The sequence below is a fragment of the Equus przewalskii genome, chromosome 12, assembly GCF_037783145.1.
Source record: "Equus przewalskii isolate Varuska chromosome 12, EquPr2, whole genome shotgun sequence".
NCBI classification, from domain to species: domain Eukaryota; kingdom Metazoa; phylum Chordata; class Mammalia; order Perissodactyla; family Equidae; genus Equus; species Equus przewalskii.
Genome location: NC_091842.1, coordinates 11,676,688 through 11,704,065, shown reverse-complemented (window position 1 = coordinate 11,704,065; position 27,378 = coordinate 11,676,688). Strand labels below are relative to the sequence as shown.

The following is a 27,378-nucleotide window of genomic DNA, read 5'->3' as shown; positions in this document are numbered from 1 at the left end:
TGGGGGGAGTATGGAATTTATTTTATTGTTCCGAGTCTGGGTTTTGTTCCTTAGACATCACGATTCCCGGATGGAGGTGATGGTCCCACCTCCTTGAGTCGTGGTCCCACGGGCCTATTTAGATTGTTTTCCAGGTTCAAAGTGCACTGAGAAGGCTTCACAGTTTTAATACTTCCTAGACGCTCAACTGAGGCAAAGTGACAAAATGGCCCCCCCACCCCCTCCCGCCAAAAAAATAAAACCCCAAGCCCCCAGCAGCTGCTGCTGCAGCCGTATGAAAAAATAATACAAACTCTTCTTAAAAAATAGATTACACAGAAAGAACCCAGAGGACAGGGGGCGTGGGGAGGGGTGTGCAGGGGCTGCTCCAGCTGCTGGTAGGGAGCCTCGGGGAGGGGCCCGGAGGGGGCACTGAGATGAACGTCGGGGGGCTGGGATGCTGGTGGACAGCTGCCTGGCCCGCTCTGCCCAGCCTCCCTCTGCTGCTCCTGCCAGCAGCTCTGGCCCAGGGACCACGGCTCCCCTCTCCCCCAAGGGACCCTCCCTTCACCCTGAGGCTTGGTACCTGCTTCTCACTAAAGTGGCTTCAATAAAGAAATGAAAAGACCCAAAGCGAGAGAGGGCTGCTGCCCAGCCGACAAGGACCTCCCCTGCAGGAGCGGCCCTCTCTCTCTTTGGGGGTTTGGATAGCTATCAACATCTGCTGCTACCTAGACCCCCCACCCTGGGGGTGAGGGGCCCGACTCCCCACTCAGCTCCTGGGAACATGGCCTCTCCCTTGAGAAATGCCCGCCTATGTACCCAGCCGCGACAGGGCACGGGCTGAAGCTGTCCTCCAGCCCAGCCTCGGAGGAGCTGCAGACAGGCGGAGTGTGTGCAGGACGGCTGGGGTGGTGGGCATGGGACGGGGCAAACTCACATAGGCCCGCCAGCTCATGCAAGGAGAAGTGAGATGGGGCGGCCCCCAAGACAGAGGTAAGGCAGGGTGAGGAGGTGGTGTGTGTGCAGCCAAGCCAGCTCTGGGGCTGGGGGCAGAGACAGGACAGGGGCCACAGCCCTCAGGGTAGGAGAAGGCAAGTCAGGGCCTGGCACTGGGGAGGGGTCTGGGTGCCCACTGCTCCAGTGAGGGCTCCACACCTGGCCACTCGTGCAAAGGGATCTGGTGCAGGTAGATTCTCCGGAGAGGGGCACGGGGGCAGCTGGGCAGGCCGGGCTCAGTCGGGGACCTCGCGGTGGGCAGGTAGTCCACTCTCGCCACGCCGGTAGGTCTCCCAGAAGCCCCTGTCCAGCTGCTCCAGCTGTGGGCCCAGTGGCAGGTGGCCGGCCACATGCATGCGGAGGGTCTCCAGCCACTGCTCCAGCTTCATGAAGGAGGGCCTGGGGTGATAGGCAGGGGGACAGTGGGTTCTGGTTCTGCTGGGGACTGGCCCCACCCCCCAGGCTGGGCCCCCACTCGACTCACCTCTTCTCAGGGTCCAGATCACAGCAGCGCACAGTAATGGGGAAGAAGCTTGGGGGGCAGTTTGGGGGGCAGTAGCGGTCCAGGAAGCCTCGAACGTTGAGGCCAAAGTCCATGGTGCGGGGCAGGTAGTCGGGGTCAGCATTCACCCGCCCGATGATCTGTCCAGCATGAGGCCCAGGAGTTACCCGGGGGCCCTGGGGCCGGGTGCCACTCAGGTGGGTTTGGGACTGGTCACCCTGGGCCTGGTGCCAGCCTGCCCACCGCACCCCCAGGGGATGCAGGTGGTTGTGGGCAACGCTGTTCCCAGGAGCCTCCCTGGCTGGGGCCCCTGCAGACTCCAGCCTGCAGCCTGCAAGTCTGGGGGGCGGAGCGGAGCCGCTGGGCCCGACGCCAACTGCTGCCCGCCCCAGACCTACCTCGCACAGGACAATTCCAAAGGAAAACACGTCCACCTTCTCGTCGTAACTGCGACCTGGACAAAGAGACCGACAGTCAGCAGGCGAGGCGGGGCCAGGGATGTCAATCGCTGAGGGGGCCGGTCCAGGGACGATGCCCCACTCAGCAGGTCGGGACCAGAAGACAGATGCTGGCAACTCCACGGAATCAGGGGTTAGGCTCTGCCCCCGACCCCACCAGGGAAACCCTCTGGGAGCCCGGGGGGTGAGGATGAGAGCCCTGGGTGCGAAGTTCCAGGCCCAGCTCCGTCACTGACCAGCTGTGTGACTCTGGGCAAGTCACGGACTTCATGGTGGCCCCGAAAGATAACCACGTCAAACCGTGGATCCTGCGAATGTTACTTTATTGAAGAAAGTGTCTTTGCAGACAGGATTAAGTTAAGGGTCTGGAGATGAGATAATCCTGGATTATGTGGGTGGACCCCAACACCATCCCAAGTGTCCTTGTTAGAGAGACAGAAGAGGAGGCGGCCACGTGAAGAGAGGGCAGAGACTGGTGGGATGTGGCCACAAGGCTGGGGGTGCCGAGACGGCCACTAGGAGCTGGAAGCAGCACGGATGGCTTTTCCCCTAAGGTCCCTGCAAGGGGGACACCTGACTGGCCTCCAGCCCTCAGGCCTGCCAGACAACACATGTCTGTTGTTCCCAGCCACCCAGTGTGTGGTGACTTGTTACCGCAGCCTCAGGAGCCGAGATAGACTCTCTGAGCCTCAGTTTCCTCATCTGTAAAGTGGGAATATTACCAGTCACCTCACGATGTTAACAGCAATGCCCTCAGCCGTTCTACTTCAGTGAACGCTGGCTAGATTAGATTATCTGATCCTCACATTGCCCTTTAAAGATGGGGACCCTTAGTCCCATTTTACAGGTGAAGTCACTTGGGGGCCTATGTTAACTTCGGTCAGAGCTGGCGCTGAGGTGGCCCCGGCTCTGCCTGCCCTGATCCTGCACTTGCATGCCACCTGCCTGTGGAGGGGCTTTCTAACCCCACCTGAGGCACACACGGGACCACTGTGTGACGGGCCTGATATAAAAAAAATGGGGTGGGAGAGAGAGGACCTGTGCTGAGCTGCGTAATGGCCCCAAAGAGGTCCACGTCCCCTTCCCTGGGCCCTGGGAACACGCCGCCCTACACGGGACTTTGCAGGTGTGGTTCAGGATCTTGAGATGGGGAGGCGATCCTGGATTTTTGGGTGAGCTCTGCGTAGTCACAGGGTCCTTACGAGAGAGGGAGGAGGGTCAGGGAAAGAGATGTGACAACGGACACCAACGTCAGAGAGAAGAGGCTGCGCTGCTCGCCCTGAGGGAGGAAAGGGCCATGAGCTGAGGAGGGAGAAGCCTCTGGAAGCTGAAAAGGAAGGGAGACAGATTCTCCCCTCGTGTGCCAGAGGGAACAGCCTGACTTCAGCCCAGCGCAACTGACCTCCAGGCCACATGGCAACGCGTGTCTTTTAAACCAAGCGTGTGGTAATCCGCTACGGCAGCTTTGGGAAATGACTTACAGGACTCAGAGGAAGCTGAGGGGCCCAGAAGGCCGGGGGTCAGGCAGCTGCAGCTCTGCCGGGACCCCAGGCCCGGGGCGTGGCAGGGGTAGCTGTCCCTCACCGTGGATCATCTCAGGCGCCATCCAGTACGGGTTGCCCACCACCGTGTAGCGCTTTTTGCGGTCCGGCTTCTTGAGGCTTCGCAGGTCCTCGGGCTGTGTCTTGTCGTCCACCATGAGCCGCGCCAGACCGAAGTCGGCCACCACGACATTCTTGTTCTGGGGGGTCGACGAAGCGCGGTCACACTCGGACATGCTCCTGGCACCACCTACTCCTAGCCTGGACCCCACACCCATGCGCAGACAGCCCAGAGAACATGGGCCTCTCTGCGCGCTCTGTGCGCCCCAGCAGGGCCCTGGCCTTGTGGAGGGAAGGAGAGCAGTAATTCTAGTTAGAGACCCAGGTCCTCTCCCTGGCCTGTTACAGCTTTCGTCTCTTAATCCTGCAACAATCTGGTGAGGAATAGCTTATTTTTATCCCCACTTTACAGATTAGGTGACTCAGGCCCAGAGAGGTTAAGAAAGTTGCCCAAGCCACCCAGCAGGTCAGCTCTACTGTTTTGGGTCTGAGGGAGCCCCTCCCAGCACCCGCCTGGAATCCTGCAGAGTGCAGATGCTGACTGCTGTGTCTGCCCCGCAAGATGGGAACATCAGGAAGAAGAGGGACAGTGGGGAGCCCTGCAAGTCTGGTCCCTACATGCCAGCTCCAGGACTGGCCGCTATTGTGTGGACACTGAGGAGTGGGCCCAGAGAGGCCGAGGTGGAAAGATCCCCACAGGAGGGGTCAGGACAGGTTCGCTTTGAAGGGAAGGACCCTGAGCTGCCCCTGGGAGTGATGCCAACACGGACAGTCACCTAGAGAAACTCTAAAGACGGCAGATGGGGGAGGGTGGAACATGCGTCCCCAGTCCCCCCTGATGGGGCCTCAGGTGACATGGCCCCTCTCAGGGCTCCACCCCCTCGGGGGTAATACCAGGTGGCAGGCTGGTTGGGGGAGGTCTTGACCCTGGACGCTCGGACCCCCCAGAGGGGGTTCTTGAAGGCCAGGGTCCACCAGGACTGTCCTGGAGCCGACTCCTGCCCCGGCCCTTTCAGAAGATGGGAGGGGGGCTCAGGCCTCTGCGCTTTGATGAGCCCCCCAAGGCATGGGGGTCCAAAGATGCTGCTCCAGGACAGAGCTCCAGGGAAGGCAGCCAGGGCGGCCGCTGGATTCCCGGAGGCCCCCAAACAGTAGGCAAAGGTTTGGGCTGTGTGTAGATGGACTCTGGGGACAGGAGGGCTCACGATGCTCATCAGATTCCCAAGCGATGGCCCCTGCTGCGGGATCCAGGCTGCGACGGGTCACCCTCTCCTCGTCCCACCCACTACACAGGCTCGGCCCTGCAGTGACACCTACTGCCGGCAGGGGCAGTCTGAGCCGGCTGCCTGGGAGGTCTGTGGATCCAGCCTCACCCCTACCTCTCTGTGCTCACTGCCTACTGTTTCCCAGAGCCCCCTGGACATTCCCAGAGGGCTGAGACCCTCACTCCACGTGAGCTACTCATCGCTTCCTGAATGTCATACCACTGGGTCCTTGCACGTGCTGTTCCTGCCACTAGAAACACTCTTCCTGTGCTGAAGTCACCTGGAGAACCTCCTCCAGGACCAGATCTCGACCTGCCTGCGGTGTGACGAGTAGTGTCCCCTCCAAAACTCACGTCCACCCAGAACCTAACTGGTTATGTGGAAATGCCCTTATCTGGAAATAGGGTCTTTGCAGATGTAATCAGTTAAGATGGGGTTATACTGGGTGAGGGCGGGCCCTAAAACCAGCAACCAGTGTCCTTGTAAGAAGAAGACAGAGACGCACAGAAGTCGTCCGTGTGAAGATGGAGGCAGAGACTGGAGTGATGCGCCAGCAGAAGCTGGGAGAGAGGCAAGGCGCAGACGCTCCCTCACAGCCTCTAGAAGGAACCAACCGTGCCAGCACCTTGATTTCCGACTTTTGGCTTCCTGAACTCTGAGGAAGCATCTCTGTTGTTTCAAGCCAGCCAGCGTGTGGTACTTGGTTTGGCAGCCTCGGCAAACCAGGATGCTGCCTCTCCAGCTGGGCATGGCCAGTCACTCCCCACTGCCTTCTGTGGACCGCCTGTGGTCCCCTAAATCACCACCCCTTAGACCCTGGGCTCCCTGCCTCCACGGCCCCCCACTTAAGTATGTCCCCCTAAAGCCTCTTTCGGGCAGCCTGCCCGGACCACCCAGCCCACACGTCCAAGCCCTCCTCCGGACCTGCAGCTGTTGGTGCTGCCTGCTACAGGCTTGGCCACCCTGCTGTGGACCGTTCTCTGTGAATGCCACGCTCACTGTCCTTTACAGTTTACTCAACACTTTCTCCTTTATCAGTTTATCGGACCCTCCTACAGCCTGGGATGTGGGTGGCTCAGAGAGCTGGAGCTACACTGACAGTCAGTGCAGAGCCAGGTCTGTCTGCCTCCTGGCCCTGCCTTTCCGCACAGGCCAAAGTGGAGCGAGGGAGGCGCCCCAGGGAGCCCTGCTCAGGGGAGGCCCCGAGGCTGGGAGAATCATGGGCGGGGCTCCTGCTGTCCCCTCCCGGGTCCAGGCTGCTTACCTCACGGACCAGGCAGTTGTGGGAGTTGAGGTCCCGGTGGATGATGTTCATGGAGTGGAGGTAAGCCTGTGGGGGGTATGGAGGTCAGGAGGTGGCTGCGCGGAGGGACCCCAGGGCTCCCAGCTCCCCTCCTGCCCCCATCACGCCATGTGGGGCGCTCTTCCCATTCCCCATTTGATCCCGTCCGCCCTCTCAGAGCTTCCTGTGGCTTCGTTTCTAAACTCCGAGTGGAATCTTAGGTGAGCAGCAGAGAACATGTTATAAGCGGGGTCAGATGGCGCTGCCCACACCCCCGGGATGTCCGCAGCAGGGCCCACTCACCATCCCCGAGGCGATGTCCTTGGCAAAGCTCACCCTCTGACTCCACGGGTACTGGCTGTCCTGGGGGCAGAGAGAGGGCCAGGATGGGCCAATGGGGCCATGGGCAGGACAGGTGGGCGAGAGAGCGGCAGGCGGAGGCAGGTGTCCGAGAGGGTTTAATGATCCCCACTCTCGTCTGCACCCACCACTGTCCGTTCTAAGGGGTGTGGGTGAGTAATTCAAAACAGCTTTCCGGTAAAGCTGATTTCCAATAGTAGGGGAGTATTCCCCTATAGTTCTTCACTCGCCAACTCTGAGAAGAAAAGCTCTATTTATCGTCTATAAAATCCTGTTCTGTCAAGTTTTTAAAAAATCTGAACCTACGTTCAGGGCCAGGCGGAGACAGCTGGCCCGGTGAGGTCGCCTGTAGAGTGCCAGCCTGGGCTGGGGAGAGCAGGGCTGTGGGCTCAGATCATTTGGAGAAATGCCTCGTTCTGTCACCCCACCCCATGGAGACCTCAGGCAGGAGGGCGGGGACGTCAGAGTGTATCAGGTTCAGAGGTCAGCTAGGCAACCTAGGGTGGGTCCTGCGTCTCTAAACCGTGGGTGCCCACAGCATCCCTTCTGAGAAGTTACACCTATTAGGAGGCTGCAGGGACCACCTCGGGCAGCACCAGGGAGTCCAGCCGAGGGAGGGAGGCATCAGCATGGGAGGGAACAGGGTCCCGCTGTCTCAGGGTGATGCTGGGGTGGGGTGAGCCCTGGAGCCCCGGGGCGCTGTCAGCTGGAAGGCCCCGCTGCAAGCATTTTATTTCTTGAGATGGATTTGTGATGTGATCCAAGCCCTTAAAGAAAGTTCTGAATTTTCTGGAACATGGCAAATAGTAAAAATGATTTGGTTTTGCCAGAAGCAAAACAAAGGCCCCCGGCAGAGAGGTAACGGAACGTGCCCGTCCTCAGGTACCTGTGGCAGGTGCGGCTGGGTCGGGCTGCTCTGAGGCAGGGCCTGGCACCCTGCAGGGCGGCCAACAGTCTGTGCATCCCCTCAGCGAAGCTGCCACCCTTCTCTGGGCCCCAGCTTTTGACGGAGTCTGTTGCTCCCTATTCCATTCAGAACCAGGGCTGGGAGGGTCTCTGAGACCAGAGGCTGACCCCATCGAAGAGCTTAGGAGGCTGGGTCCCAGGGGTCCCAGAGGGGGAGTGGCTGGGACGGCACAGCACGTGGGCCTCTGCCCGGACACTCACCATGCTCTTGATGATGCCCCGGAGGGTGCCCCCCTTGATGTACTCGGTGATGAAGTTGAGCCTCTTGTCCTTGTAGAGCACCCCGATGAACTTGAGCACATTGGGGTGCTCTAGGCATCGCATGACCTTCACCTGGTGGGGTGTGAACAGGCAGGGCCTGGGGCTGTGCCCACATCTCCTCCCTCCGCCGTCCCACCAGAGGCCACAGATGGTCCCAGAGATGGAGGAGCCCCTGTGCCCCATGGGCCCTGCCACACCTGCCAGCTGCTGTGCTCTTTGCTCGGGCTGCTCCCACACCAACGGATGCCCTTGCCCCTCTCACCCTCCTGGAAGACATTTTCTCTTCTTCCAATGTGCGGCATGAGTGTCACACCCTCCCTGAGCCCCTTGCTACCCGCTCTCAATCGGGGAAGGGGGTGAGGACCACGGGCCGCCCCAGACGTCTGGTGAAGAGTTCCGCTCACCGACCTCCTTGAGGAATGTCCGCTGGGTGTCCTCATCGAACCGGATCAGCTCCTTCATCACCATCACCTCGCCTGTCTCCCGGTGCGTCACCTGCACGGGGACACCGAGGCACAGAGACTCAGTACTGACAGAGGCTCTGCTCTAAGCCTGCCTTGGAGGAGGCCCCATCCCTGCCCCAGGACTGCCAGGGAGATGGATAGACGGCTTAGAGCTCTTCACAGACGTTTCATGTGATACTCCCAGCCCCCGAGTGGGTGGGACTCAATTTCTTTACAGATGAGGAAACTGAGGCTCAGGGAGGTTTCCTGACAGTGCCCAAGTTCACCCAGGTGGCAGGGAACGGGGTGGCGGGAGCTTGGGTCCAGGACTGCTGGAGCTAGAGGCCAGCTCTTTCCCTCTGCTCTGCTGGACGGTCTCCTGAAGGTCGAACGGTGGCTCCACCAGAGATTCCTCCCCAGGCAAGGGGGACAGGGACAGGGACAGGGGCTGGGGTCTGTGTGGACATGTGGGCAGCCTGGCTGGCACCTTTTGTAGAATCTGAGCCTTCCAGCCTGGTCACAGCCAGGTGACATCAGAGCCAGAGAAGGGCTCCTCTCTCTGCTGGGGGCGAGTGTGAGGGGAGAAGCAGCCCAGAGGCCACGAAAGACCTGGCATCAGGCTCAGTATGGGGTCCCAGGGGAGGAACCCTTTAGGGTCAGTCTGGCTGCACTCCCATCCTCTACCCCAAGGAGTCACGTTCCAACAACCTCCTCCACATACAGTTTGGGGTCTATCTATGGTAAGTCCCCTCTCCCAAATAGCTCAAGGAGGCCCCGGTGGAGGAGAGCACTGGCCGGGGAGTCTGGAAGCCGGCGGGACACCCTTCCACTGTGGATCCCTGGAGGCACTGGTGGGAGGAGGAAGGAGGACTGATGGTCACACCCAGACTGCTCTCCGGGTGCCACTCACGGCCCCGTGCCCGCCTGGGCACACGCCGTACCTTGATGGCCTGGCCAAAGCAGCCCTTGCCCAACACCTCTCCATGGATGAGGTCTGACGGCCGGAAGATGCGGTGTGGCCGGCAGACCACGCGGAGGGACTCGGAGCGACCCAGGTCCTTGCGCTGCGAGGCCGGGGAGCCCAGTGAGCCAGCACCTGGAGACCTGTCGATGCTGTAGCTCCTCCTGGGGAGACAGACACAGTGCTCAGTGCCACTGGGGCCAGGGGGCCACCTGGCCAAAGCCCTGCCCCCTTCTTCCCGCCTGCCATGCTCCCATCTACGCCAGACTATGTATAATCACCCTGTTCCAGTGGAGGGGGCACAGGGCACCTCTCCTGGGGCCGTCATAAGGCTCTTGCCCCATCCCCATGCCCAGACCCAGTGTCCTGTCCTGCTCGGACTTCCCGTTTGAGGCCCACTATCCTGCAGGTGCCCTTGGGAGCAATGTTTGTCCTTGGCCTTCTCTGCTGATGACCCTGAGGCAGATGCTTTGTCTCCCAGCATTCAGGTCCGAGGCTGTGGGGTGCGGAGGCAGACAACCTGCCTGGGGTGCCCATACCCCTGCCATTTAGGTGGTCCTGCAGCATGGCTTGAGCTCCAAATGCAGGCAAGGAGGAAATACGTGCCTTCAACATTGCTGTTTGTTAGAGTAAAGGCTGTCACCCCAGATATCTTTACCAGGAGTCCTGAGCAGGCCCCACAGGAAGTGGAGAGAGGACCAGGCTGCCTCTGGGTTTCTTCCTTGTGCCCCCTGGCCTCCCTTCAAGAGGGTACGGGGCACCTGGCCCCTCCCACCTGGACCACTGCCACAGCCCCCCAGCCGACTCTGGTCTGGGGCACCCTCCCGCATAGGGGACGACTAGCCTCTGCGAAACACATCGCTTTGGTGCAACACCCTTCAGTGGGGCCCACAACAGGCAGACAAAATCCAAAGCCCCCTGCCACATCTGAAGCCCCGCCACTGGCTTCACCTCAGAGCCCACCCCTCCCCAGCCACACGTGAGGCTGCATCATCCTGAGCTACCTGCCAGCTGCTCCAGAAGCCTGGGTGCTGGGCCACCCTGGAAGCGCTCTAACCCCCACTGGGGGAGGGGCTCTCACGTCCTACTTCTCATTACCCTTGTTTATCACCCCCAGTGTCCCTTGCAGGCCTGCTTCTTTGCAGGAATGACTCCCCATCAGACTGTGAGCGACTGGAGGGTGGGGACCAGGTCCCATCCCCCCAGGCCCAGAGCCAGTGAAAGTACCCATATGCAGCACGAGGCAGGCTGACTTACAGGACAGGCTTCTGCCGGGTGGCGCTGCCCGCCTCCCCACTGGGAGTGTGAGCTGGGGAGCTCAAAGGGCTGGGCTCAGGCCCCAGCCCATGGCCCAGTGTGTCATGGGGGTCGTGCTCAAGAGTCAGCTGGAGTAGGCGGCTGGTTTCCTGGATCAGCAGGTCAATCTGGGGAGAGCAGGGGTGCAGACACGTGAGCCCGAGGTGGTGGGGATGAGGGTTGGGGAGGGCCAGGCAGGAAGGCACCACCTCCAATCCTGCTCTCCAGACCGAGGACCCATACCTCATCCAGCGGCACGTTCCGGATGGGCGTGCCATTGATTTCCAGGATCCGGTCTCCAACGTGGATGGAATTCTTCACATCTGGGCTCATGCAGCCTGGGTCCACACTGTGGGCATAAAGCAGTGGTCAGCTCCCTTCCTGCCTTCGCCCTAGAGCCCTGACAGGAAACCAAGGCCAAGGGGATCAGATTAGGGATGAGGGGGCAAATGACCCTATCTTGTGTAAACACTAGGGGGCAACTGTCCAGAACCCTGAGTTCTGGTTTGGTGGGAAGAATTCTGTAATTGATTACTGATGTCTGCCATGGGTGTGAAACTGAAGAACTGGGCATGTCCCTAGGTATCTGCCACCCAGTATTTGATGCTCAGGGGCTGCTGTTCAACAGAACGTTGGCTCTGCCATGGAGGACAGACCTATCCTTCCAGCTGCCTTGTATGCTTGGAGCAGATCAGTGTCATGAGTCCTAAAAGGGTCCAGATCCATTGGCTTCCTGAGTGACTCCCACACTTGCCCTGCAGGATGAGGCTAAGGCCCCCACTCCTCTGGAGTCGGCAGGAAGGGGCCAGCGACCTGCCCTGAGCCACAGCTGCAGAGTGGAGGAGGGGATGAAGCCACACGCTAGCTCACGGGGTGGTGAATTTGCCAAACTGACTTGCTTCTTTTAGCTCTTTGCTGTTAGTTATCGGGTTTTCATTTTGTCTTCATAAAAGCTTTTTAAGGAATGTTCACTTTGTCTCTGCCCTGAGGTGGGGAAGGGCTGAGGGATGAGACTGAGTTTCAGGAAAAACAGATTCCTAAAAAATTTTCATTATCAAGAATATATTCTACCAGCAACAAAACGAAAAGGCAACCTACTGAATGAAAGAAGATATTTGCAAATCATACATAAGGGGTTAATATCCAAAATATACAAAGAGCATACACAACTTAATATCAAAAAAAACCTAATTGATTAAAAAAAGAGCAGAGGACTTGAATAGACCTTTTTCCAAAGAAGACATCCAAATGGCCAAAAGGTACACGAAAAGATGCTCAACATCACTAACCATCAGGGAAATGCAAATCAAAACTACAGTGAGATATCACCTCACACCTGTCAGAATGGCTACTACAAAAACATAAGAAATAACAAGTGTTGGTGAGGTTGTGGAGAAAAGGGAACCCTTGTGCACTGTTGGTGGGAATGCAAATTGATGCAGCCATTATGGAAAACAGTATGGAAGTTCCTCAAAAATTAAAAATAGAACCACCATATGATCCAGCAATTCCACCTCTGGGTATTTACCTGAAGAAAATGGAAACACTAATTTGAAGAGATATCTGCACCCCTATGTTCACTGCAGCATTATTTACAACAGCCAAGATACGGACACAACCTAAGTGTCCATCGACAGACGAATGCATAAGGATGTGGTATATATACAACGGAATATTACTCAGCCATAAAAAAGAATGACATCTTGCCATTTGCAACAACATGGATGGACCTACAGGGTATTATATTAAGTGAAATAAGTCAGACAAAGAAAGACAAATATTTATATGTGGAATCTAAAAAATAAATGAACAAACAAAACAAAGCAGAAATAGACTCATAGCTATAGGAAACAAATTGGTGGCTGCCAGAGGCAGGAGGGATTGGTGGGCGGGGCGGTGAAACAGGTGAAGGAGAATAACAGGTACAAACTTGCAGTTATAAAATAAACAAGTCAAGGGGAGGTAATGTACAGCAAAGGGAATATAGTCAATAACGATGTCATAACTTTGTATGGTGACAGACGGTAACCAGACTTATGCTGATCAACTCTGTAATGTATATAAATGCTGAATCGTTATGATATACACCTGAAACTAACAGGATATCACATGTCAATTATACTTCAATTAAAAAAGGTATATTCTCACATGGGGGAGAAGCTCTTCGTTATACTAGAAGGTCAAGTAATAAATGCAGAAGAAAGAACACGGTTGGAAAATCTCCTTTCTGTAGCCATCAGAGTAATAATTGACACAGGTGAGAATCATGGATGGAAGCTAGAATCACTTGGTGAAAAGGCTGCTGGATATTTACAGACTCCAATCTCACAAATGACTTACTGATTACATTACGAGGGTGGGGGAGATCCTTTACCGCAGAGAGTGGACTGCACTTGAACCAAGTAATCAAAGTTGACAACTTTGATGTATGCCCAACAGAGGGCAGACTATATCGACATTGTATGTCTACCAGTAAGATGCACGGAGAAGGACGCAGCATGACTTACGCAGCGTCAGGCCAAACGCACAACCTAAACCTAACCAAGGGGACACATCAGTCTCACCCAAACGGAGGGACCTAAACCTAACCAAGGGGACACATCAGTCACACCCAAACGGAGGGACGTTCTACTCAACAACTGGCCTGTACTCTTCATAAATGTCACCGTCACGTAGGACAATGAAAAGCTGAGGAACCGTCACCAATTAAGAGAGACTGAAAAGACATAATGAATCAATGCAACGTACGATCAGGATTGGATCCTGGATCATAGAGAAACTGCTAGAAAGGACAGCATTGAGACAATTGGCAAAACTCAAATATGGGTTGTATATTGGATAAAAGTATGTATTAATGATAAATTTGCTAAGTGTCATAACTGCACTATAATGTACAACTGACAATTATCTAAGAGAGTGGCCTTGTTTTTAGGAGAATGTCTAAAGTTTTTTTTTGGGAGGGGAGGAAGGGTCAATGATGTCTGCAACTTGCTGTCAAATGATTCAGTAAATAGTAACCATATGTGCACATGTAAGTATAAATACATCGGTATATACGTGTATATGAATACACACACATATACAGAGAGGGAGATACACACATACACACACCCCAAATGTGGCAAAAAGTTAAAATTGGTGAACCTAGGTGAAGGGTACATAGGTATTCAATATACTTATTGTTTTAGGAAATTTTCTGTAAATTTGAAAATTTCAAGGTCAAAAGTTGAAAAAACGACTATACTTTCATCGATATAGGCTTCTCATGAATATAGCCTTAAAAATCTATGTCTCAGACTCCCATGTCCCCTCCCTCAGTCTCCTGCTAGGGCAGCAGGGGGCAGGGGCACCAGTGAATTAAACTTTCCTTAGAAGGCTCCTATAAATAAATGAAAAATGGTCAACTAAGACTCGCTTAAAACAAACCAGTAAATCTGGTCAGGGGCCTTTGGGCAAGCTGGGTCGCTTCCAAGAATGGCGTGGCTCTCTGCAGAAATTGCTGGGAGAGCAGATGTTGGCTGGACAGAATGCTCACCCAGTGAGGGAGACAGGGACGAGGTGTCCTTGGCTTTCCATTTCTCAAATTCTGCCTGGTTTCCAGGGACCAGCTGGTCTGGGAGCTTCCCCATCTCTCTCACCAGTCTGTCCGCTCTCTGGTGTACAGCTGCTGGCCCGGCTGATGCTCGAGGTGGGTGGCGAGGCAGAGCCAAGCCCAGCGGCTCCCCTCCCCAGCGCCATCCTCACTCCTCACCAGCGCCTGGGCATGGGGACATTTAAGACTACTTCTCAAGGAGTCATCAAAGGCCCAGGAGAAACCTTAGAAGACTCCAAGGTGTCCAGCTTCCTCATTATTCCAAGATCCCAAAGCCCGGAGGACGAGGGTGCTGCTTAATGTCACACACTGTTAGCAACTGCGCTGGCTCCCTAATGTTCTTCCCTTCTTGCGTCTCAGGCCTTTTGCACATCCTTCAGAATTTTCTTTATGGATGGTCTGCTAGTATCAAATCTTGGTTTCGTCGGCCTTAACATGTCTCTATTGCACTCTCACTCTTCTTTTTCTTTGTGAGGAAGATTAGCCCTGAGCTAAAATCTGTGCCAATCTTCCTCTACTTTGTATGTGGGTCACTGCCACAGCATGGCTGATGAGTGGAGCAGGTCCACACCCGGGATCTGAACCGGTGAACCTGGGCTGCCGAGGTGGAGCGTGCGCAACTGTAACCACTCAGCCACAGGGCTGGCTCCTCACTCTCATTCTTGAAGGACATTTTCCTCAAGTACAGGCATACCTCAGAGATACTGCAGTTTTGGTACCAAAACACCAGAAAAAAGCAAATCATTGTGCTAAAGCAAGTCATGTGAATTTTTTGGCTTCCCAACGCATGTAAAAGTTGTGTTCACAGCATACTGTAGTCTATTACGCATGCAATAGCATCATGTCTGAAAAACAGCATACTGAGCCAGTCCCGATGGCCTAGTGGTTAAAGTTCGGGGCGCTCCGCTTCAGCGGCCTGGGTTCGGTCCCAGGCGTGGAACCACACCACTCGTCTGTCAGTAGCCATGCTGTGGCGGCAGCTCACACAGAAGAACCAGAAGGACTTACAACTACGTAACTGGGGCTTTGGGGAGGGAACAAAAATAAAAGTAAAAAAATAAAAAAAAATGTATATACTTTAACTAAAAAATACTTCATTGCTAAAAAATGCTAACCATCATCTTAGCCTTCAGTGAGTCATAATCTTTTTGCTGGTAGAGGGTCTTGTAAAAAACGCAGTATTTGCGAGAAGCACAATACAGCGAACCACAATAAAATGAGGTTAGTCTGTATAGAATTCTAGGGTGATGACTACTGTATATATCATTTCACTGATTTCTGGCTTCCACTGTCTCTGTTGAGAAATCAGCTGTCAGCCTAAGTGGCCTCTTTTGAAGGTAATTTGTCTTTTTCCTATGGCCACTGTTAAGGTCTTCTGCCTGTGGTGTGGTAGTTCCACTAGATGGGTGATGCATGGGTGGCTTTCTGTTTACTTTGCTGTTTGGGATTTACTGGGCTTGAGTTTGTGGACTGGTGTCTTTCACCAGTTCTGGGAAGTTCTCAGCCATCGTGTCTTCAAATCTTGCCCCTCTCCCCTTCTCTCTCTCTCTTCTTCTGGGATTCCAAATAGATGACTCAACCCTCTCACTCTGTCCTCCACGTGTCTCAATCTCTTTCACAGTTTGCATCTTTTTGTGTCTCCGCTTCTCTCTTCAGCTGTTTAAATCCTACTCTACTGTTAAACCCTTGCACTGATGTTTTCATTTGAATAATTATTTATTTCATTTCTAGGGGTTCTATTTGGTTCTTTTCCAAATTTATTTGCTCTTTATTCATTTTTCAAGCATCTCTTATTTATTAAGACACATTGGGCATAATTATTTTATATCATTTCTGATAACGCCACTATCTGAAGCTTCTGTAGCTCTGGTTCTGCTTCCTGTCCTTTCTGCTGACTCTGGCTCCCAGTCCCTCGCTTCCTCCTCTGTTCAATGGTTTGTGACCCAATCGCGCATCTTCCTGGGGACGCTTTCTAAGTAAATTCAAAGAAGCCTGGAGCTGGGTCCCTCCAGGAAGGCCCTGCGTCCAGCTCCGCCGTGGCCTGGGACACTACCAGTTGGAAAGGACGTTAAACTTTTACAATTTTGCCTTGAGGTCTTTTGAACCGCCCAGGCAGATGAATTTGGTTTCCAAGTCCAAGTTCACAAATTCTCAGGGGAGACTCCCCTCCTCTCCCGCCCAGGTTCCAATCGGTTTATCTTACAGTTCTGGGAGCTGAGTGGGGGGCCGATGGAAGGTGTGGTTTGTTTCTCACTCGTCCCCACCCTGAGAGCCTTGGGGTCCCAGTGGCGGGGGGAGGGAGGAGTTCTCCCGTGAGATCAGCCTCCTCCAGCAGGTCGGGGCTCTGAGAGGCCCAGCCACAGAAGGACTTGCCTGTCAAAGCCCCAGCTCACTCGGTTTAGACTTGCCCCTAAGGCACAGCTGCCCTCAGTCTTCTGCGACACCCCTGGCTCCCTCCTTTACTCCTTACTGACCTGGTTACACCTCTTTCTTCTTGGATCATATATGGATTAAAGAAAAAAATCTAAATATTTTATCCAACACTTGTAACGGTTTTTAAAGGAAAGACTGGACCAGGCATCTGGTATACCATGTTGTCAGAGCTGGGCTCTATCTGTGCCCAAATGCTCACCTGGTCTCAGGGCCCCCAGCCCCACAGTCAGCCACCCACCTGCAGCCTCGGCAGGCCAGCCACTCACCCCTGGACGCGGACGGTGTGGGAGTGCTCTGTGCCGCAGCCCGGTGGGCCGTGAGCGGGGTCGATGGAGACCGAGAGGCCACGTTTGCCATGAGATGAGGCTGGGATGGAGACGAGGGTAACTGTGTGGGGCAGGTGGGAGCTGGGGGAGTCAGGCAGGATCTGCTCGATGACGGGGGTCACCACGGTCTGGTAGTAGCAGTGCCCGCTGCACAAGCCATAGGCGGTGGGGACCCAAAGAGTGGGAAGAAAAGAGTGTCAGGACAGTCACCAGCATCACCACTTCCCCCATTCCCCCATCCCCATGTCCCTTTCTCCTCCCCATGGGAGGCAGGGGGTCTCAGCTGCCAATGGGACTGGGAGCAGGAGCTGCGCATGCCCAGCCCAGCCCGCCCTCTCTGGGCTCAGTCACTCTGGGTTGTCTACTCTCTGCCATGCTGTGAGCTGGCCGGGCCAAGGCCTGCGGATAAATCCAGTTCAGGAGGAAGCCATTAAAAGCCCATCTGGGACCAAGCTACACCACCCTCAAATCCAGCTTTATAAGCATTGTGGACTAAATAATTTGTCTCCTCTTTGTCTCTGGTTCCTGGGGAAGAGGCTGGAAGAGGAACGCCTCTGTTTCTCAGGAGCCCCTCAGACCACACCTGAGTTTACACTAAGGAGATGACTCAGGATGGGGCTCAGCACCGGAAAGACCAACCCTGTGACTGGAGGGCGGGGGCTCCGACTCAGCCTGACCTCCAAGGGGGGAAGGGGGCCTGGAGACTGAGTTCAGTCACGTGCTCAATATTCATTCAATTATGCCTACAAAATAAACCCCAATAAAAAGTGGTGATGCCAGAGCAGGGGGGTCATCACACGTCCTGATTCCACAGGGAGAATGCACAGAAGCTCTGCATTTGGGACCCTCCTAGACCTTGCTCTTTGGGTCTCTTCATCGGGCTGGTCCTAATTTGCACCCTTTATAGAAATCCTGCAATCCTAAGGAAAGCACTTTCCTCAGATCCGTGAGCGGCTTAGCGAGTTATCGAACCTGAGTGGGTTGTGGGAATCCCTGACTCTGTAGCCAGCCAGTTAGGACTGGGAGTGGCCTGGGGACCCCTGACCTTGTGGCTGGCATCCGAAGCAAGGGCGGTCTTGTTGGGACCGGGCCCTGAACTCGCGGGGCCGGCGCTGACTCTGGCGGTCGGTGCCAGAACAGCAGCGCAGCGATCTGTCAGTTAGAAAGCTGATGTCTGGGGCCTTCTCAGTGGGGCTCCTGTGTCGTGTTTCCCATGACTTCTACACTATCACTTCCATGACGCTTTCAATGACCGCTCCCACACAGGGACGGAAGGGGCCCTGGTGGGGAGACTTGTGATACAGGTGGGCGCGCCAGGCTCGGAGCAGGGCCCGGGCACTCACCAGTACAGCTTGGAGTGTTCCACCAGTGTGTAGGTGTCCCCGTCCCCGATGAAGGTCCCGCACGCGAGGCAGATGAAGCACTCGGGGTGGTACTTCAGCTCCCCGGCCACCTGGCGGCAAATGGGGGACAAGCCAGCTCAGAGGCCCCTTCAGGCCCCCTAGCTCTTCCCCTCAGTCTCCTCTCAGAAGGGGAGCCCCAGACAAACTTCGGGGGTCTGGCTAGCCAGCTGAGCTCCCAGACAGAGCTGGCTCCATAGAGAGGGGGCCGAGGGACAGACAGACAGACAAACAGGCTCAGAAGGCGTGAGGGAATCAGAGCACTGGTGAGGAGAAGAACAAGAGAGAGCTGGAGCAGGGAGACCTGTGAGGACATGTGGATGGACACGCGCCAGGCGAGGGGTGTGAGTGGGGGAGGGGCACCTACCATGACCAGCCCCTTAGTGATGTGCTCCGAGCACCCATGGCAGGACTCGCCATAGCGGGCCCAGTAGTCCTTCTTGCAGAAGAGCTGCCCGTCCTTCTCATAGTACTGGTGCGAAAGGGAGGCACTGCAGTCACAGCACCTGCGGGCGAGAGGTGCTGGGGCTCAGGAAGGCCCAGGTCCCACCCCACCCCCACACCGAGGCCTTGCCAAGGTCCAGAGGTGCCTTTGGAAGAAGGAGAAAAAGGTGTCCTCTCTGGGCAGAAGTAGCCTACGCTGGGGCACAGGACTTGGCAAGTGGAGCCAGGAATGGATGTGGCCCCCTTGGCTGGAAGGCTCCATGCAGTGCACAGCCTGCACAACCACCCAGAGCAGTTCTGCATCCGGAGCGTCTGGCCCACCGGCTGGCCCCGAGGTGAGAGGCGCTCCTCATCTCAGCCCTGTCCTTGTCATGTGAGGACGATGGCCCAGAGAGGGCAAGTGACTTGCTCTTGGTCACTAGCAGGTGGAGGGAGGAATGGAACCTGGGAGCCCAGGATCCAGGTAGTGGGGCTGGAACGAACCGTGGGCCTCTCTTCTAGTCTAGTCTGCTCCCCACCCCCCCATCCCAGACTCCCAGCAATGAGGAGGCAGCTCGGCCAGCATCCGGCCAGCATCTACGGCCAGCTGATGTAGCTGCGTGACCTGTGGAGCTGTGAAGACCTGTGAGTGCCAGCCCCTTCCCACTGTGCTGATTAAATGACTGACTCACCACAGGCCACCAAGAGGCAGACACAGCTAGCCTCATTTCAGAGATGAGGTAGATGAGCCTTGGGGTTTCTAAACTGCCCAAGGTCACATGGTTGGTGCCACAATCCCCACAAAGCGACTCCCTGTTCCGCTAGGATACAAGGCAGGAGCTAAGCTTAGTTAAGACCGGCCAGGATCAGTCAAGACAGGGGAGCTCCTGGTTTCCCAGACCCCAGCCAGCCCTGCAGGTGCTGCCAGTCACAAGAAGGGGGCTCAGGGGCAGCCCAGCCAGAGCCTTAGTCCCCACGCCTTCCCTCAGAAAAGCAGTCGCGTTGTATGGAGAATGCCCAGAGGCGTGGGGTCATCAACGCCAGGGGCCCCCTGCACCATCACCAGGGCCTACCAGGGAGGACTGGCTGGTGGGCCCCTGAAGGGCAGGTGGGGAGAAACGACGTACCGGCTTCTAGGTGCCATGCCACAGGCCAGGAGCTAGACCGCCATGCCTGGCTTCTTTCCACCCAAGCGTCTGAGTAGGGTGGGGACCAGCAGCCCAGCTAAGCCAGGATGAGCAAACACAGAAATGCAGGACCCCCAGTGAGCCCGCAGGGGCACAGGCCCCGCCATGTTCTGCAGAGCCTGACCCAGGGTCCTGGGTGCATCCGTACCCAGGGTCCTGGGTGCATCCGTACGTTTGGCTGGAGCACACACCATGTGCAGAATCCATTCAGCTCCACTGCTGTTTGGGCACTGGGGGTCATGTGCCAAGGTCACGCAGGGACAGGAGGCCCCACGCTCAGAGCTCAGTAGGGAAACAATCCAGGAGAGAGGTGGGCTGGGAAGGCCGGGCGCTGGGTGAGAGAGCCCATCCCCCAGGCAGCCAGGGAACCCCCCACCCTCCCTCAGCCTTCACGAAGCCCTCAACACTCACTGACTGTTCATTTAGTGAAACTAGGAAACTTGGGACGAGGAGGAGGGAGACGACAGCAGCTGGAGTGCTGGTGGGACACTGTCCCTTTAAGAGGATCCAGCCAGTTCCCCATTGTGTGGGAGCCTGAGGGAGGAGCACGGGGACCACAGCCAGGGGCTGGGGTGGGGAGGAGCACAAAATGCCTGGGTTCAGAAGCCCCTGCTGGGAGGGCATCCAGGAAGGGGGTTCTGAGGGGCAGGAGGCGGGGGAGTAGGCAGGGAGGGCCTCCGAGACCGAGACCGCCACCACCCAGGGAGGTGAGAGGAGGCACAGGAAGCTGCAGCTGGATGGAGCGATGATGTCATTCACTGCCCCCACAGCCCTTCCCGCCCCCTCGTGGCCCTAGGACTGGGTGCCCACAGACAGCAGGCCTGGGGAAAGAAGGCCAGGTGGGAGGAAGCCCCGTGATGGGGAGAGGCACATGTCCCCAGGGCGGGTTTAACCTAGCAGGAAGGTGCGCAGCAGGAGGAGCTGGCTCTGAAAAGAGGTGGCGGGGCCCAGCACCGCACCGTGACCTTGGGGAAGCCCCATCGACTCACTGAGCCCTTCCGCAGACCAGACACACAGCATCACAGGAACCTCCTCCTTCCTCCCCTGCTGCCAGGCTGCAGGAAGCAGGGCCCCACCTGCCTGCCTCGAGGTGGGTGTGTTGGTCGGGCTCAGGAGCAGCTGCCTTCCTTCAGGGGAGAGAATACTCTTCTCCCGGCTGCAAACTCCTACTCCTTCACTCACTCACAAACACGCATCATCGTCACCCATCTCAGCAGCCCTGGAAGACCCAACGCTGACTCACCCAAGGGATCCATGAGTGTAATCGCTCACAGGTTACCGCTTCCTTGAAGCGTGCTCAGGGGCCCGGCTGGGGGGCCCCCAGTGACCCTCCGCAGCCTGCACCACCAGCCTGTGTGTGCCCACCGGTCTCTGCCATCTACCTTCAGGCCCCTGGGGTCCCAGGCCAGGCACCAGCGCTGGACCCCAAAGACAACAAAAGCAGTTCCTGCCGGACACTCCGCCTGGCACAGTTACCACCGCAGTGTCCTCAGGGCTGCTGCAGGGCACCCTGGCTTGGCCTCCATCTCAGAGACGGGGATCTGGCCCAGGCTCACACAGTGGCTGGCACTTGGGGCCTCAGTGGACCTTTGCTGATGGGAGGCACACAGGAGCCCCTGACCTTGTCCATGCCCTCCCCCGTCAGGCCAACATCCAGCCAGGTGCCAGAGGAGGAAGGGGGGCAGGCAGGCCTCTTAGGGATGTCCCCCACATGCCCTGCTGACAAAGGATGTCAAGAGAGGAGCACCAGGTACTAAGGATGTGTAGAGTGGCCTAGAGCCAAACAGAGAGGTGCTCTTGGAGGACAGCTGTCTGTCTGCTCTGATACAGGGTACCCCTCCCAGAGAGCAGGTGAAGACACAGCCAGGCTCGGGCAGGAGGGGAGAGATCACTGGGGAGGCCTGGGGAGGGCTGGGCTAGGAGGCAGTGGCAACCTCTCCAATGACAGGTCCATCCCGCCCCGGCGTGCCCACATCCCCGGACACCAGGGCTGAAGAAGGAGCAGCTAGAGGACCAGCCTCACGAGAACACTGTACCAGCAGGGCGAGAAGCTTCAGCAGCGGCCTGCTTCCCCTCAAGAGGCGGCCAGCAATGACCAAGGAGTTTCACTTCTGCCCCACAGCCTCGACCCAGGTGGGTCTGTCCCACGGTTGCCTCCCGCCCCAGCCCTCACACCAGGGGCCCTGGGTGAGGCCTGGGAAGGCGGGGTGGGGGCTTTCAACTTACTTGGCCCCTCGGAGGAAGCGGTTTCTTCTCGGGGCCGAGGCGAGCATCCTCTGCAGCCCCCTGCAGCAGGGGCTCTGGAGTCCTAGTGCAGTGGGGAACGCAGGGGTGGGTCAACCAGCTGCTTCCCCATCCTACTCTAGGCACTCAGGATTGGTGGCTGCAGAGGGTGGGGCCAGAGTGGCCACACAGCATGGGAGGAGGATCCAGCCATGTGGGTGCGAGGGGACTGGGTCTGAGCCCACAACAGGAAGGAGTGGAAGGGCCTCTGTCTGGGCTCCAGTGCACCCAGGAGGCTCTGGCTGGCACTCCGCCCTCAGGCCTGCACACCCGAGAAAAGCGCTTTCCATGCCCCTGGGCTCTGCTCTGACAAAGGCGCTAGGGGCTTGGGACTGTCTGGGGACAGGGACACGCTCCAAAGCAGCTGCTTCTTCCGGTGGTGCCCCCAAGGGAATGGAGGTCGGCCTGCATGGACAGTCTGTCCTCCTCGAGGGGGCAGAAAAGTCCCCTGAAGAGGGGGAGGCCACATCCTGGCCCAGGCTCCGAGCCCCAGTGCCATCTGCGTGCTTGCCCCTCCTTGCCCAGGGCCAGCCCATCCAGCCTCCAGAGAGATGTTACCAGGGCCATGGCAGCCCCAGGGCTTGTGCACTGCAGGCTTCTGGAAAGGCACCTCCCAGAGGCAGCAGCTGGGCCAAAGGGAGGCCTGGACCAATCTGGGCCTGGCATAAACTTCTGGGAGGTGGGGCCCATGGTGGGTGGGACAATTGGAAGAGAGAAAGGGGCAGGTCCTGGGGTGACAATGACCCCTAATGCTAATGCCAGAGGTATCTTGTGATCCCACAGCAACTCTCCCACTGCAAGGCCTCAGAGCTCGTGGGCTGGTGTCAGCCCCACTTCATGGCACTGAGATGCTTCCAGAGGGAAACCAGGCAGAATCCAGAGCCTGGCTGCCTGTTAGTCATGGGGCCCAGGAAAGCAGTGACACTTCTCCGAGTCGCTTTTCTAATTGTCATAGATAGAGGTGAGGACACTGTTGGTCTCATCCAGCTTTGGGAGCTTTTGGGAGAACTGCAGGCCACTGGGACAGGAACACCCGTGTAAGCCACAATGTGGGCCCTCCCTCATTGTGGGAACCTTCTTGGTGTCCCCATCACACCAGGGACAGCCCGAAGACGCTTTCTCCCTACTGCCCCCACCTCTCTGGGCACACAGGGCAGGGCCCCTCCAAAGCTACGTTCAGTGCATCCTGCCCCACTGCTTCCCTCCCGGGCTTCCCCCATGTCTCCCAAGGCCCCACCTCCCTCCCCACCTCAGGCACAGGGGCCCCCAGAGTTCTTCCTTGATTTCTCTTGGCCCCATCTCAGTGCCAGCCTTGAGTGGGCCATTCTTTCTGGTCTTCCCACCTCTAACTGGTCTCAGATCAATTCGGTCAGCTCTGGGCAGGGTATTGCCCCCCAGACGGTCTACCCGCCTCCCACTCAACATGGACAGGGTACAATTCATCACCAGCCCGGCCTCCAACTCCACCAGAGCCAGCGGACCACCACCCGCCCCAGCAGCCAGGGTCAAAATCTAGACCACTTTTGAGTCTGCCCCGCCAGGCACCAGCCCCAGCTCCACCCCGAGGCCTGGCCTGCTTCAACTCTGCAGTGACTGAGGGTGGGGCAGACACAGGCTCGAATCCCAGCTCCAGCTGCTGCAACTTTCAGCAAGTTGATTTCTCTGAGCCTCCGTTTCTCACATGCAAACTGGGCAAATAATGGCACCTCGTTCGGCTACGGTGAAGGTTTAGTGAAACATTAAGAGTGCTCAATAAATGCTGGCTAACATGACTAATACTTGCCAAATATTGTCCCTTCTCTATCTGACGTTCTCTCCACTCTGAGTCACTGTCCGAGGTCAGGCATTCTGAGCGCAGATCCCTGAACCGTTGTGACAGTCCCTACCCTGCTGAGTTGCCACCATCCGCCCACTGGGATGGCATTTTTCAATAGCACCTCTGCCCACGTCCCTCCCCTGCTGGCTCCCCACTGCCCTCAGAAGGTCTTTATCTTGGCATTCAGGATCCTTCACAAATCAGTCCCAACTGTGCCTCCTTACCGGGTCCCTCGACTCGCTCTGTTCCAATCAGATGAGCTGTTCCCATTCCCCCAAGCGTCCCATTGCCCTGTCTCTGTGCACGTGGTTTTCTCTGCCTCTTGGCAGCCCCCTTCCTCCCTGAAGACCTCCTTCTGAACACCTGACTGGGAACCCCAGGGCATGCTGCTGGCCTCTCTTCTGGCCTCCCCAGCCAGGAGGGGCATTGTGTGTACCTTTTCCTCCCTGCCTGTGTGACTTTGGTCAAGAGAATCAACCTCTCTGTGTCCCAGTTAATGGAGGCAATACAATATTTACTTTATAACAGTTACCTCACAACAATGCCTGGCCCTTACTAAATTGTAGAAAATGTTAAACATTATTCTTAAAAAAGGAAAAAACCACCTTGTCAGAGGTTCCCACTGCCTAAAATAAACTCCTTCAGCTGGTGGTCGATGCCCCGACCCCCGCTGGGTCTCCCAGCTTCACCGTCTGGCCCTCACAGTGGCTTCCCGCCTGAACTCTGCTCTTCCAGCCTCTGCACCTCCTGGGCCCTCTGCCTGGGATTCCTTCCTGCCACCCTTCTTCCCCTGGGGCGTGTCACGTTCCGGGAGACCCCTGCTCTGGCCCTACAGACAACTCTAAGGGTATCCCCTGCTCCTGCTTCTCAGGATGGTCCTGCTAGGCCGCCTCTGGGTCCCCATGTGCTCGGCCACAGCCCTGACCCTCTCTCCTACACCTGGGGGTTGGTTCTGGAAGGAAGGGGCTGGTCTTACTGGGCTACGCATCTTCACAACCAGACTGGGGCTGGTGAAGGAGGGCCAGCTTCTCCCAAGGCCAGGTTTGCTTCCCTCCCTCCCCTGGAGCATGAGCACCAGGTCAAGGGCGCACTGCTCTCCACTCCATCCCCCGCCTAGGCGCCAGCTGGCCTCGGCAGCACTGGCTGAAACGCACGTCTCCCCCCTCCACCCCTCAGAGGTCTAGAAGGACCAAACAGAAATGCCTTTAGGGATCTTCTTGTCCAAATGTCACATTTTACAGAGGGGGAAATGGAGGCTGAGGACTCCCTGGAAGTCACCACCAGAGGCAGCCCCAGGAGGCACACTTAGGTCTCCTGGCCTCGCGTAGGGCGCTCGCTCCTGGCCAGCCCGCCCTACCTGAAGCAGTCTGCATGCCAGTCCGCGTTCAGGGCCTGGAGGTACTGGCCGTCATAGATCCTCTGGCCGCAGCTCGCACACATGGGCAACTCGCTTCCTGCAAGGGTGGAAAGTGAGTTAGGAACCATTCTTAGGAGGCACAGTTGGGTGTAGGCCCAGCCTGTCTTGCGGACCCCACGTGCACCTGCACAAATCCTTGTGCACACACACTGCGCCAAGCACAAGAAAGGACGTAAGTCTGAGAGTCTTGCTGAGACCTTGGCTAAGGTGCCAAGCCCTTCTGGGCCTCAGTTTTCCTATCTGGAAACTGAAGAGGAGGGTCAGATGTCCACCCTCCAGCAACAGCAGTTTTCAACTCAGGGTCTAGCAAGGTAAATGCAGAGAAAGCGAGCAGCAGGATTTAGAAACAAGACAGCGGGTAACACTCTTGCCACCGCTCCCTTTCCCCCCTGGCATGCCCAGGAAGAGGTACTAAAAGGACTCTTCAAAGGGCAGGGACTAGACTGGGCCAGGTTGGTGCCTCCTGGGCTGAAGCCCCCCTCCCCCGCCCCAGGAGGGGAAGGGCAGGGAGCCCAGAGGTGCTGGCCTCGACTGAGCCTTGGCTATGCCCTGGCCTGATTAGGGGCTGGGGCTGCAGAGCCGGGCACTCGTAGACACCTGCTCTGGGGAGGGCTGGCACCTCCTCAAGCCGGCCACTAGGCATGCTTAGTCATCCTTGGGGCCTGGCACCCTTGGAGCAGGGTGGGCCCTGGAAGATCCAAGCCTGCCCCTTCCCATCGGACAGCTGGGGAGATTGAGCCCTGGAGAGACACTCAGCCAGGCTCCAAGCCACAGCCTGCCTCTCCATGAGCACCCAGGGACGGAGGGGCTATGGTGAGGTGGACCCTTGCCCCAAGCAGGCCTTCAAGGAGCTGGGGGAGGACTGGCAGTAGCCCCAGGAGAGGGCAGTGCTGCAGGAGCTGGCATTTAGGACCTGCGTTGGACCAGTGGGCCTATGTGATGGCCCGGCTGAAGAAACGCAGGGAAGGAGATCTGATCCTGTCCTGGGCTGGGGGAGTCCTGGGGGTCTTCATAGCCTAACCATCGTGCCACCTCAAGCTTGGACCCCAGTAAGGGGGAAGCGGCTGAAGAGGAGGATGGGATGCGAGTCATCCTCTCTGCCAAGGCTGATGGCAGGCAGCAGGTCTGGTGCAGGGAGAGGGGGTGGGGGCCCCCAGCATACAGTCTCCCGTTCCCTGGAGGCATATCTCCGCTCTGACCATCTGGCCTCCAACCACTCGGACCGGAGGCCAACTACGCGGCCCCCAATTGTACAGACGGGAAACTGAGGCCTGGCTTGAGCGAAACTTCAGCGCCTGACTCAAGGTCACGAAGCCGGGCAGGCGACTCAGACCCAAGGATGCGGCTTTCCCAGCGCCTCTTTCTTCCCGGCCCGGGTTAGAGACTGCATAAGGGGTGGCCCCAGGGCGAGTCCCGCGGGGACAGAGCAGGCGATGGAGGGCGGATCTGGGACTCATCCGGGGTGGTCGTCCGTCCGAGGACCGGGGAAGGCGGGGATGAAAGGGAGGAGGGGCCTCCGCCCGCGGGAGGGCAGCCCACCCAGGGCCGAGGAGAGAGAAGCGGGTGGGAGCGCGTCAGGGAGGGGCCTGCGGGCTTCGGAAGGACGAGCTCATCCCGGAGAAGACAGGGGCGCGGCCTCGCGGCAGACCCGGCCTCCGCGGCGGCCCGGCCCGGCCCCCTCCCGCGGCCCCGGCCCCCGGCCCCCGCGGCGCGCCCCCTGCCCCCGCCCCCGGCCGGCCCCGCTCTCGCCCCCGGCCCGCACCCCGCGCACCTTCCTCTCCCATACGTTCTTCCCTCCAGGTGCAACAAAGTAGCGTCAACCTCATGCACTCGGCGGGGGGCGGGGCCGCGGGCGGGGGCTGGGGGCGGCCCGGGCCCCGCGAGCGAGCCCGCCGCCGCCGCCGGCCCGGGAGGCGGAGGCGGAGAGCGCGAGCCGGGCCGGGGGCGCTCGGGGCTCGCGGCGCCGCCGCCGCCTCTCGGACGCCGGCTGGGGCTCGGGCTGCGCGCCGCGGCGGCCTGGGAGGGAGCGGAGGGGCGGGCCGGGGCGGGGCCTCCGAGCTGCGGCCCGCGGAGGCCGGTGGGCGGAGCCGGCGGGCGCGGAGCTGCCCTGCGCGGCCCCGCCCCACAC

General features: G+C 57.8%; 1 protein-coding gene across 2 annotated transcripts; it reads right to left on the bottom strand.

Moving 5' to 3' along the window:
* Positions 1-27,260, bottom strand: LIMK1 (LIM domain kinase 1). Of its 2 annotated transcripts, XM_070567766.1 has the most exons (16): positions 27,022-27,260; positions 25,191-25,287; positions 18,492-18,630; positions 18,068-18,177; positions 16,665-16,871; positions 10,617-10,722; positions 10,335-10,501; positions 9,058-9,241; positions 8,082-8,168; positions 7,614-7,745; positions 6,390-6,449; positions 6,069-6,134; positions 3,523-3,679; positions 1,879-1,934; positions 1,463-1,620; positions 1-1,377 (listed from the first exon to the last, which is right to left on the bottom strand). In XM_070567766.1, exons 1-16 carry the CDS (start codon positions 27,074-27,076, stop codon positions 1,215-1,217), a joined length of 1,944 nt encoding a protein of 647 aa, XP_070423867.1. In that variant the 5' UTR covers positions 27,077-27,260; the 3' UTR covers positions 1-1,214. The 2 variants fall into 2 exon arrangements, with proteins under 2 accessions (XP_070423867.1, XP_070423866.1); XM_070567765.1 differs by lacking the exons at positions 25,191-25,287; positions 27,022-27,260 and adding an exon at positions 21,961-22,101.
* Between the last annotated feature and the right edge of the window lie 118 nt (positions 27,261-27,378).